This window comes from Manis javanica, chromosome 12 (assembly GCF_040802235.1).
Source record: "Manis javanica isolate MJ-LG chromosome 12, MJ_LKY, whole genome shotgun sequence".
NCBI lineage: Eukaryota > Metazoa > Chordata > Mammalia > Pholidota > Manidae > Manis > Manis javanica.
This window is the reverse complement of record NC_133167.1, coordinates 31,385,759-31,397,316: the sequence shown is the minus strand read 5'-3', so window position 1 is coordinate 31,397,316 and position 11,558 is coordinate 31,385,759. Positions and strand designations below refer to the sequence as shown.

The following is an 11,558-nucleotide window of genomic DNA, read 5'->3' as shown; positions in this document are numbered from 1 at the left end:
TTATAGAAAATATGACTAGAAGCAAAAGTGAACTCATGATTAAGCCAAGGACATTTTAACTCTTTGTTGATCTAATGAACTGTGCTGGAATCAGTACTTTAGTTCAGAAAAGCTAAAATCCTCTGCTGCCAACAATTATGTCCCTAGTTTGGTGACATTAAAAGTAATTGATCAGGAAACCTAAAGCACTAGGGCTGCTGAACTTCCTTGGTTTAAACATACAGTAAACATGTATTGAGCTCCTACTTTGTGCAGGACAAAGTACCAGATAGAGCTTTTGGGACATCCTTATTTAAAGGCTTACCTTCTCTCTTACACAGTTTTAAGATGAGACTTAGCTCTCTGCTGGGATCTTGTTGGCACTTTCCTGTGTGTCATGTCTAGTGAGAAGCTGTTTTTGTATTCATTCGAGGTTGTGGGGATGGATAGTAATGTCAAGTCTATTCAGAGCACTGGCCAACTTAAGGCAGATTCCTGGACTAAGGGCTTGGGGCCTCTCTTTGTGGTGGAGGAGAAAGAATGGGTGAGCCTCTGAATCACATGGAGACTCTGGAAGTTTGGAAACACCTACTACATACCACATTCTTATTTAACCTCTGGTTAATAATCACAGCAAGCGTATGAAGGAGATGGTATTGTTTAACTGCATTTCACAGATAAAGTAAACTGGCTACTGACCTATACAAGGTCACAGAGTAAGTGGTGGATTTGGGATCTGAATCTCTTCTCTGGGTCTCTGAAGGCTTTCCTCCACACTGCACATGGACCCAGTAGAATTTCAGGTCCAGAGCAAACCATACTGTGCTCTTCACTCCTACATTTTCATAAGAGGACATCTGTCTAATAGAGTAAGGGGAAAAAAGTCATGGATAAGCAATTTATAGCCTGAAATGAGTATGTGAGATAAGAGCCCACAGTATTTTTTTGTCTTGATGAGGAATCCCACGTTATTTTAGAACGAGTGCTACTGCCTGCCTTCCTGAGTTATTGCCCATATTGCAAAGACTTGTTTTCTCCAATAGACAAAAATATGAATAGCTGGTCCAGTTTTATCTCAAATGACTATGAGGATCAAATAAAGCCATTTGTAAACTATGGCGCTTTACAAACCAGCAATGTTTAATCTTTCTGAGATTGGTCTCTTTGTAGAAGGAGAGAGAAGAGAGAGAGAGAGAGAGAGAGAGAGAGAGGGGGAGAGAAAGAGAGAGAGAGAGAGAGAGGGGGGGGGGGGGGGGAGAGAGAGAGAGAGAGAGAGAGAGAGGAGAGGGAGAGAGAGGGAGAGAGAGGGAGAGAGAGGGAGAGAGAGAGAGAGAGAGAGAGAGAGAGAGAGAGAGAGAGAGAGAGGGAGAGATATGCTAGGCTCCTTTGAGAGAGAGAGAGATGCCAGGCTCTGAGAGAGTGAGAGAGAGAGAAAGAGAGAGAGAGAGAGAAAGAGAGAGAGAGAGAGAGACCGAGAGAGAGAGAGACGGAGAGAGAGGGAGAGAGGGAGAGAGAGAGGGAGAGAGAGAGAGAGAGAGAGAGAGAGAGAGAGAGAGAGAGAGAGAGGGAGAGAGAGGAGAGAGAGAGAGAAAGAGAAAGAGAGAGGTATAAAATGCCCGTAAGATTAATTGAATTTCTTCTCCTTTGAGCTCTGCTCAAACGTTGACTGAATTAGGACAGAACAAAAGATCTAGAAAAAAAACCCATAAAGAGACGACGTACAGGTCTTCGCCAGTTAATACTGAGGTAAGGGAATGAGTTATGGGGGAAGGACTTCAGACATCCCTGGGGACCGCTCTGAGTCGGACAGTCCCTTTGAAAATATTCCGGAGTCTGAGTCCCCAAGGCTCCCCCAAGTGGAAAGGGAAGACATGCGTGGCCAGGCTCGCGCACGCGTACTCACGTGTATACACACACGCGCGCCCGCGCACTACACACACATACACGGCCCCTTCCTCCGCTCTCCTCCCCCGGGGGCGGGTCTCTTTCTCTTTAAAGAGCAGACGGTCTCCGCGCAAACCCAGGCTCGCTAAGGCCCCGGGTCCGGACCCGATGCCCGCAGCCAATGGGCGCGGTGGAGCGGCTCGAGCGCGGTTGACGTTGCACCAATGGGCACCCGCAGGGGGCGGGGACAGCGGAGGAGACACTATTGTTGATGAGGAGCGGCGACGCGGCGGCTGCACCACCTCGCTGCTGCCGGCCGCAGCCCGCCGGCCGCAGCCCGCAGCCCGCAGCCTGCAGCCCGACCTCTCAGCCCGCCGCGGGGCCTTCCCTGCGGCCTCAGGAGTCCGCCTCCCGCAGCGCAACGACACTGCTCCCCACCTCGCCCAGGCGCCGGGGGGGACCATGGCCCAGCGGGTGAGGCGCAGTGGGTCCCCCACGCCGGCAGGCTCCCTTGGGGGCGCTGCGGGCGCTCTGGCGGGGGCGGCCGGGAGCCGCCTGCAGCCCATGAGGGCGACGGTCCCGTTCCAGCTGAAGCAGCAGCAGCATGGCAGCCCCACGCGGGGCAGCGGCGGCAACAACGGCGGCTGCTGCGGCGGCGCCTCGGGCCCCTCAGGCGGCGGCGGCCCGCGCACCGCCTCGCGCAGTACCAGCCCCACGCGTGGCGGCGGGAATGCGGCGGCGCGCACCAGCCCCACGGTGGCCACGCAGACGAGCGCGTCCGCGACGTCCACACGCGGCACCAGCCCCACGCGAGGCGGCGCGCCCGGGGCTCGCGGGAGCCCCCCACGGCCGCAGCCCCCGCCGCCGCTGCTGGGCACTGTGTCGTCGCCCAGCTCGTCGCCCACCCACCTGTGGACTAGCGAGGGGAGCGCGGCCCCACCCCCGGCCCGCGTCCGGAACCGGAGGAGGTCGCCGGAGCAGAGCCGGAGCTCCCCAGAGAGCAGGAGCCCGAGCGCCCCGGTTTGCAAAGCAGGTGCGTGCTGGGGGCCGCGCGGCGAGGGCGCGGCGGGGCAGACAGGGGTCCTGGGTGCGCGCCGTTACCGCGCGGGGACTGCGGCGCGGCTGGGGGCGGGCCGGGGCGGGGCCCGGGCGGTGCGACCCCGCCCCCGTGGGCCGTCCGCCGCATCCGTTGGTTCGCGGGCTCCGAGCCTCCCCTGCTGTAGAGGTGCAGCCGCTAACCCTGTGCTTGGGCAGCTCTGTGTTAATGATACACCTGGGGTCTGGCCGCCCGCGGGCTACTGCTTACCCTCCTTTGTGTGTGAGGCTGGGAGTGGTTTGTCACTTTGTTTTAGAGATGTGGTTAATGTTAGTGTAGCACATGTCTTGTGCTGAGTGTTTCTCTTTGACGAGTATTAGATTTGGGGGATTGAATACATTAGCATAGCAAAATGGGATCCCTGAAGAGACGTGAGGCTAGGAGTGAATTAGCATTTTCTAAGACTTGGTAAGTGGTAGCAAGAAGTGAAAAGCAAGATTCCTTTGGGAGGTTTATAGGCTTTGAGGGTCTGGGTATTATTTCTGATATACTGATTGTATGGTTAGGATGTAAAACCATTGGTTGGTTTTTTTTTTTTTTTAACCAAAATCCAGGGGATGTCTCCTTGTTTTCATATTAGGAACTAAAAAATTGTTTTTCTCTATATTGGGAGCTTTTTTGGGAAAAGTCCTGAATGTAGCTGTTGGGTTTCATTGTACTCATTAATAAAGACTAACCCAGAAGAGAAGTTCAAATTGTGGAAGTGAAAAGAGATCAAATTTGTCATCTGATTTTCTTCCTGTTAGAACGTAGTGAAAAATAAAATGTGTTAAATGTATTAGTTTATGTATTAATACTGCCAACATAGACCTTTGCGTTCCCTTTTGGGGAATTTGTGTTAAAAATTTTCAGGCAGAATGGAATTTCAGGAAAGGTACTTCCTAACCAAATAAAACAGATGAACTGCTTTCAAGGGTTCATTCAGAAATGGGGAGTAGATGGAATATCTTACTATTAGTTATTAAAAATTTTAGACAGTGGATACTTTTTTGGGAGAGGATTGCCTGAAAAATAATCAGTGGTATTTTCTAATTAGAACAAGTACTGTTTTAAACCTTTTGAAAATGTAAAGTGATTTTTTTTCTAAACCTCATTGGTCAAAAGTAGTAGAGCCCCCTCCCCAAATAGTAACTTATCACTTCCTGATTTCCTACTATGTGGTGATGATTTACCTATAATAAGTCATTTTAACTCTCATAACAGGTTTTAGAGAGGTTGAGTAACAAGTAATAGAGTTGATAATGAACTGGGTGGTACTCCAAAATAATGTTTTTTACATTTTATCAAGGAGATAGTCTCATGATATGTAAGATAGAACCTGGGAAATATATAACACATTAAAATGGCATGTGTTTAGTTTCTGAAGCAACTCTTAGAAGTATCTGGTGATCATAATCGCTTCAATTTGTCTTTAATCTGGAGCTAGCATAGTGTAGCAGGTGGTAGGGAAGGAGAGCTTCTTAAGTGGCCAGTAGAGATGAAGGAAGGAGGTAGTATTCCCAGTCTAACAGAGTCTGGCTACTCTCTCAATTTGACCCTTAAAACAGCAGCAATCTGAGGGGTCAAAAATTGGCACTGTGTGGAGAAATGTGCACTTTTCTTCTGGAAGTGGGCTCCCTTTCTCAGGTTCTTGGGCTTCTCATGTGCCCATTCTTCACAATTCCCAAAGCCCTCGGATCTGTCATTCCATACATACAGTATTAAAACTGTAACATTAACCCTTCTCATTAGTTCCCTCCCCCCTCAAACCTCAGAAAAATAAAAACTTTTTCCTTTAGTGGTAGCACTTTCAACTAGGACACTGCCTGTTATTGTTATACATAATTTCTTATAGCTTCCATCCCAGGAATGTATTCTTGTTTCACTCTTGTGAACTATGCAGATAAAAAATGTCTTCAGATTTCAAGTGTTCATAGCACAAATTAGACCATTTTCTGTTTTTCTCAAACTAAATCTAGATGGACAGAAAGGGAAAAAGAAGAGTATAATTTCTAGACTTCCCCTTTGATTAAAGGGACATTACCACCAGAGTGCGGCCTCAATGAAATGTAGAAATCCTTACTGGTAAAGGGGAATTGTCTGTCTCATATAGTAAACCTTATGTGGTTCAAATGCCAGAGTCCATCTAGATTAGGCTGCCAAATTCTAGGTATCCTTGTTAGGGATCCGGTATCTGAAAGTCCCTGAGTTGAAGGTCTCAGGGTTTTCAGGAGGGCATCCCTAGTCTGCCTGATCCCCATCCAGTTACCTTGCTCTTCCAGGGTTAGAGCTAATCTAATCATTGGCAGATCCAGAACTTCCTTTTTGTGACTACTATAAAATAATCCAAGCACCCATGCCTGTCAGATACTTTAAACTTCCCACATTGAGTGCCTGCCATCTCCAGGGCAAAGTGGTTTGTCGTTAGGAACTGAGATTGCTTAGAGAAGGTAACTAGGCAACAGCGTTAACTGTAGAAAAAATGGGGAAGAAGGTGAAGTTTGTTTTTATGCTTTCCCTTCTTTTACCTGACTTTGTCTTACTCAGTAAAATGTCCAATAGATATATTACAAATGGAGAGGTGGCATAACAGAGGTTATTAGGCTCTGGATAGATGGTCTGGATTCAACACCTGTGTTCCACCACTTATAAGCCATCTGATATGAGAAGTGAGTAGCATTTCAACCCTTAACTTTCTTATTATGTAAAATAGGTGATGATGTCTACTTCATGTGGTGGTAAGGACTGAATAAAACTGAAGAATACTCAGCATAGTACCTCAGTATATAAAAGTTAACTGTTGTGTATCATACTAGCTTTCTTTCTAGTTTTAGTGGATATAAAATACATTGCCAACATAGGCTTAGTTTTCATGGTTGTAGGAAATTTCTAATTGAAGAGAACATTGCCCATGAACATCCAGAACTGTTTCTCAAAGTCTGGTCTGTGGTTCATCTGTGTCAGAATCCCTGGGGAGTGAGAGGGGTGTCTTGTTTAAAATGCAGGTTCTCTGGCCCTTCTCCAGACCTTGAAAACCCGCCTTCCCTGCCCCTTTGTGTTTTTGCTGTACCCTAAATTTGAATAATAGACACTAGAAATGCTGAAGGAAAATAGTTTGAAAACTCATTACGCAAAAGGGCGTTAGTGTGGTATATATACAAGTTACTTTTGCAGTATGGCTTATATGTAGATAGCAATTATGTTTTGCTGATCTTTCCCTACTTGGAGTATACTATGTTGTATATGAATTTATGTATTGGGATGGGAGAGTGCCAAGAGGAGAAACGAGAAATGGATTTCTCTGGACTATAATGATCATAGAGTAGGATAACAGAACTTCACATCTGCGGCATCTTAGACTATTGCTTTCTACTACTTTGTGAAGTATACAGCTTTAAGAATTCGGTGTTTCTCTAACATTTGGAAGACTGCTGCTAACTTCACACCTTCAAGGGAATCCTTTTGGTTTGTAATGTCTGTATTTTGCAGTTGAAGTTCAGTCAAAGTAGAACTTTACTGTTAGTTCAACATCTTGGCTAGCATAATTTACATTGAATTAGGTCAATTCTGTAAGCTTTGATTTGAACTACTGTGTGTTAGTAACTGCAATACAAAGATGTAAAAGACATGGAACTCCAGAAACTCACAAGCCAGCCATGTAATACAGGTACATAAGTAAATATAATGAGTGTTCTGGGCTCATAGAGATGTGAGAAATTCTGTAGAGAACAGATAAAGAAGTTCTGTTAGAGGAGATGGCTCTTGGTTTGGATTGGAAAGGGAGGAGCAACTCTACAATTGGATCATAGAGGTTTGAAAATATACATAGCATAATTGGTACTATATGTCTTAAAATGTAGAGGATAGGATGTTGGGGATAAGAGTGAGTGAATTAGAATTAGTATGTATTCCATGGCTAATTGATCTGGATCCAGACTGCCAGGGTCCAAATCTTAGCATTACTTTATAGCTTTTTAACTTGAGGCAAATTTACTTCATCTGTAAAAAGCGGTTACTAACTAGTAGTATTTACAAAGGAGGATTGTTAGAAGGATAAAATCCTCATAATCTCTGTGTGGATATAGGAATCTCTTAGTATTAACTGTTTGCATATCATCTTTATCATCCTCATCATCTGAGGGTTTAGGAATAAAAATTGTTGTTAGTAGCAGTATTTAAATAAAAAAAAATACAGTATTAAGACAGACATGCTATTTTTCCTTCAAGTGGTTTGGATATGGGAGTAGCTGACTTTCTCAACTTCCTTCCCTTCCAATTGCTGAGTTATCATCTTAATACCCTAACCTCCTTCCCATCTTCAGAGAATGAAATGTCCTCAGTGATTTGTAAGATTTCCCAACTTTACTCTTCTTAGAATGTGTAGTTTATAAATACTTAGGATGAGTAGGGCATGAATTTGAGATAGGAGAGACTATAGGATAGAAAGTCACAAAGGCATCAAGTACCTGAATTTGGGTGCAATGGCAGTGGAAATGGCAAGGACACAAGACATCAAAGAGACCTGTTAGATGTTGGAATTGAGAAAGGAGTTGAGAATGAGCAACATAGGAAATAAAAGTTTGGGAAAAGAAAATAAGCTCAGTTCTGGACATGTTTACTTTTTAAGATTGTGGCAAATACAGTTTTAGAACTCAGGTAGTTTGAAGTGGGGGCAAAAAATTAGGTCTCATTGATTTCAGCTCATTCAACACATACTTCATGTAAGGCATTTGCCTGTGGGTAATACTTGAAATGACTAATCACTAGGATAGATAAGATGATGGGGAGAATGTGAGAATAGAACTCTGGGAGAAAACAAGCATTTTAAAGTTGAAAAGAAAAGCCAGTGAAGAAGCCTGAGAATGTGATAGGAGGAGAAATGGCAGAATAGTATTAGAAAGCCAAAAAAAAGATTAGATTTTAAGGAGGAGATGATAAAGATTTTTAAATTCTGTGAAGAGAACATTATGCTGAGCCTGGAGAATAGGTTTTTGAACTTGGCATTTTGGTCAGTTGATCTTTGAGAGAGAATTTGAGTAGTTTGTTGGGGGCAGAAATCAGATTAAAGTGGTAGATAAGGAAGTAGAAGTAATGATTATAAATTATATTTACAGAGCATAAGTTACACTTAAGTCACTGAAAGGAAGGAAAGTGACAACAGGATGAAGAGTTCATTAATTTTTTGTAGGTTGGGGAAACTTAGGCATGTTTTATAGGTTGGGGAAAAGATTCATAGGTGCCTGAATGATTGCAAGTTCAAGAGAAAATGGAAATAGATGGAACAAGGTCACGGAAAATGTGAGAGACAGTGGGATATCTATCTAGCACATGGTAAAGTTGGGAAATCTCATAAATGACTAAGGACACTTCATTCTCTTGAGGATGGGAAGCAGATTAGGGTATTAAGATGATAACTCAGTAATGGAAGGGAAGGAAGTTGAGAAAGCTACTTCCGTTGCCAAACTACTTGAAGGAAAAATAGCGTGTTTGTCTTAATACTGACTGTATTTTTAAATTTAATTTTTTATCAAACTACATGTACATAATTTAACATGTCAAATGGCACTAACTTACAATAAAATAGAATGTGCTCCTGCCACATCTCTCTCGACTCCCACTCCTGCCCTTAGAGACAGCTACTTTCAACACTTAGTGGTTTCTTCTGGTGTTTACATATTTCTAAATAACATGCTGATACTGCTCCATCAGGATTTTTTTTTCAATTTTATGTATTATATGGTGACTCCTACAATGGAAAATACAGACTTTGCCCTCATTGTGATCCTCCCCAGTCTTACCTTTTGGTTAAGTCTTTAATGTTTAAGTTATTATCACTATGTAAATACTGCTTACAGCAGAAGCTTGTGGTATGCTAGTTACATTTTCCTTCTTTTTAACTTTCTATTCTCTTTGAAGTTAAAGTTGCTTTGCTTTTTGTTTGCTGTTTTCTACGTACCTATCATTAATTCATCCATAAACTTTTGATAACAGAAACTTAAAAAAAATATCTTAAAACATGTTGGGTATTTTGTTCGCTTGTTTTTCTTAGAGATACCATTCTAGAGTCTTATCCTATTCCAAACTGACTCATTGATCTCTAGGTCTGTGTCATAGCTGTATTGCCTTGCAATTTCTTAGGGAATTCCTTCACTTGTCTCCTGTTTTGTATACCCTAACCTCTGCATCTTGTTTTGCTGAGCATAATCTCCAGTAATTTTTTGAGAGATGCTACATGGAAGATGTATATATATATTTAAGACCTTCAGTGTCTGCAGATACCTGTCTTTGCACTTGATTTGACTGGGTATAGAATTCTGGGTTGGAAATAATTTTTTTACTGGATACTGAATAGACTTCATCTTTTAGCTTATAGAATTTGTGTTCAGAATTCTGATGCCATTCTGATTCTTAGTCTCTTGTGTGTGATGGTTTGTGTGTATGTATGTTCTCTATGGAAGTGTTACTGTTCTGGAATGATTGCCTTGGTGTGGGGATTTTTTCCCCATTTAGTGTGCTAGGTACTCTGTGGAATTTTTCGATCTAGAGATTCTTCATTTCTGAAAATTATCTTCTGTCATTTCTCCTTTCTATTATGTTTTATCTTTCTGGAATCCCTGCTATGTGGGACCTCTTGGATTGAACCTATACTTTTTTATTTACATCTGAAGTTCAATGTCTGTATCTTTTTGTTCTTTCTGGAAGATTTATTTTCCCTTCCATCCTTTCAATTGATTTAAAAATTTTGGCCATTGTATTTTCATTTTTTGGAAGAACTTACATTCTCTGATGGTCCCTTGTCTTGTCAGTGTCTTCTAAAAATATTTATAAAATGTCTAAATACCCTTAAAGTTTGCTTTTGCTCTCTGCACTGTCCTTAGAGCTCTTTTTGTTTTGAGCTTTGTCTTCCAAGTTGGAAACTTTCCTTAGTTTTCTATTAATATTTAAATAAGACACAAAAATGCTGGTTAGGTGTTCTGTCTGTCTGGATCATGCTGGTAGATTGGAGGATCTTTGAATAGAATGATGATGCAGGGACTCTCAAAAGTAAGTTTTTTCCTTTTCTTGGGCTGGTTTCCCCAGGGAATAGTCCTACACTGTCAAGCCTGAGGATATGTCTCATGTCCTTAAAATATGTCTCTCTAGTTAATCTCTCTAGAGCAGTTTTTCCTCATCTTTTTGTTCCAGAGAAACCCTTGGAATAATTTCCATTTCTCAGGGAACCCCTGCACTTGTGATTGGTAGTTGAGATATAATGATAAAATACTAATGAATGTTCTTCTGAGTACAGACTGATTTTCTTTGTGAATGTGTTTATTTGGCCAGCTTATTATAAGCCCATTTATTTTGCATAGTTTTCCCCTCTATCTCTTCCTTGGGAAAAACATACTTAAGCTCAGCATACCTTCCTTGAAATTAATTCTTTCCATTTTCATAAATTAAAAAAAAATTCAGGTAGATACAGTAAAATAGAATATATGTTAGTGTACAGTTTGATGACCTTTTCATGGATTTTTAAAAAGGAAACTACAATATATTTGATTAAATAATTGGCTTAAGACAAATGAGTTTTAATTTTTCTAAAAGCAAGATCATAATATTTCATTTAAATAAACTTTGTTATTTTTTTACAATGTGAAAATTTATTGACAGGATTGTATAGTGAAGCTGCTAAAACATAAGCAAGATTATGTGAACAAAATTTAGACTTAGACTCAATGGTGTAAGTTTCAAAAAATTCTGAGTAACAATCTGTCTCAACTATAGGTCTAGCAGAATTATTGTACACATATGTTGATTTCTTGACCTCTTACAGACCTCTGTAAGAAAAAAGATATTTTCAGAAATAAAAGTAACAAACTCTCTTTGAGGGAAAAAGGGGAAACATGTACTTGGTGGTTTTTTGTGTTTTTTCTGTGCAGGTAGATACTTAATTTTGCGTTGACCTTGAAATGAGCACACCCACTTTCATTTTCGAATGAAATGAAGCACTTCCTTCCTTGCTTCTGTACAGCAAAGGACACCATCAGCAGAACAAAAAGACATCCTACTGTATGGGAGAATATATTCATAAATGACATATTTGATAAGGGGTTGACATCCAAATTACATAAAGATCTCTCGCACTTCAACAAACAGAAAGCAAATAATCCAATTAAAAAATGGGCAGAGGAGCTGAACAGACACTTCTCCAAAGAAGAAATTCAGATAGCTAACAGGCACATGAAAAGATGCTCCACATCGCTAATCATCAGAGAAATGCAAATTAAAACCACGATGAGATATCACCTCACACCACTAAGGATGGCCACCAGCCAAAAGACAAACAACAACAAATGTTGGCGAGGATGTGGAGAAAGGGGAACCCTCTTACACTGCAAGTGGGAATGTAAATTAGTTCAACCATTGTGGAAAGCAGTATGGAGGTTCCTCAAAAAGCTCAATATAGAAATACCATTTGACCCAGGAATTCCACTCATAGGAATTTACCCTAAGAATGCAGCAGCCCAGTTTGAAAAAGACAGATGCACCCCTATGTTTATCGCAGCACTATTTACAATAGCCAAGAAATGGAAGCAACCTAAGTGTCCATCAGTAGGTGAATGGATAAAGAAGATGTGGT

General features: G+C 41.8%; 1 protein-coding gene across 2 annotated transcripts in view; it reads left to right on the top strand.

Annotated features, from left to right (window-relative positions):
- The first annotated feature begins 2,126 nt into the window (after positions 1-2,126).
- FAM117B (family with sequence similarity 117 member B) overlaps positions 2,127-11,558 on the top strand; it is a 132,003-nt gene continuing 122,571 nt past the window's right edge. For both annotated transcript variants that reach the window (XM_037009190.2, XM_037009189.2), the window contains exon 1: positions 2,127-2,896. In XM_037009190.2, the coding sequence (XP_036865085.2) occupies positions 2,326-2,896 (571 nt within the window). In that variant the 5' untranslated portion in view covers positions 2,127-2,325. The remainder of the gene's footprint in view (positions 2,897-11,558) is intronic.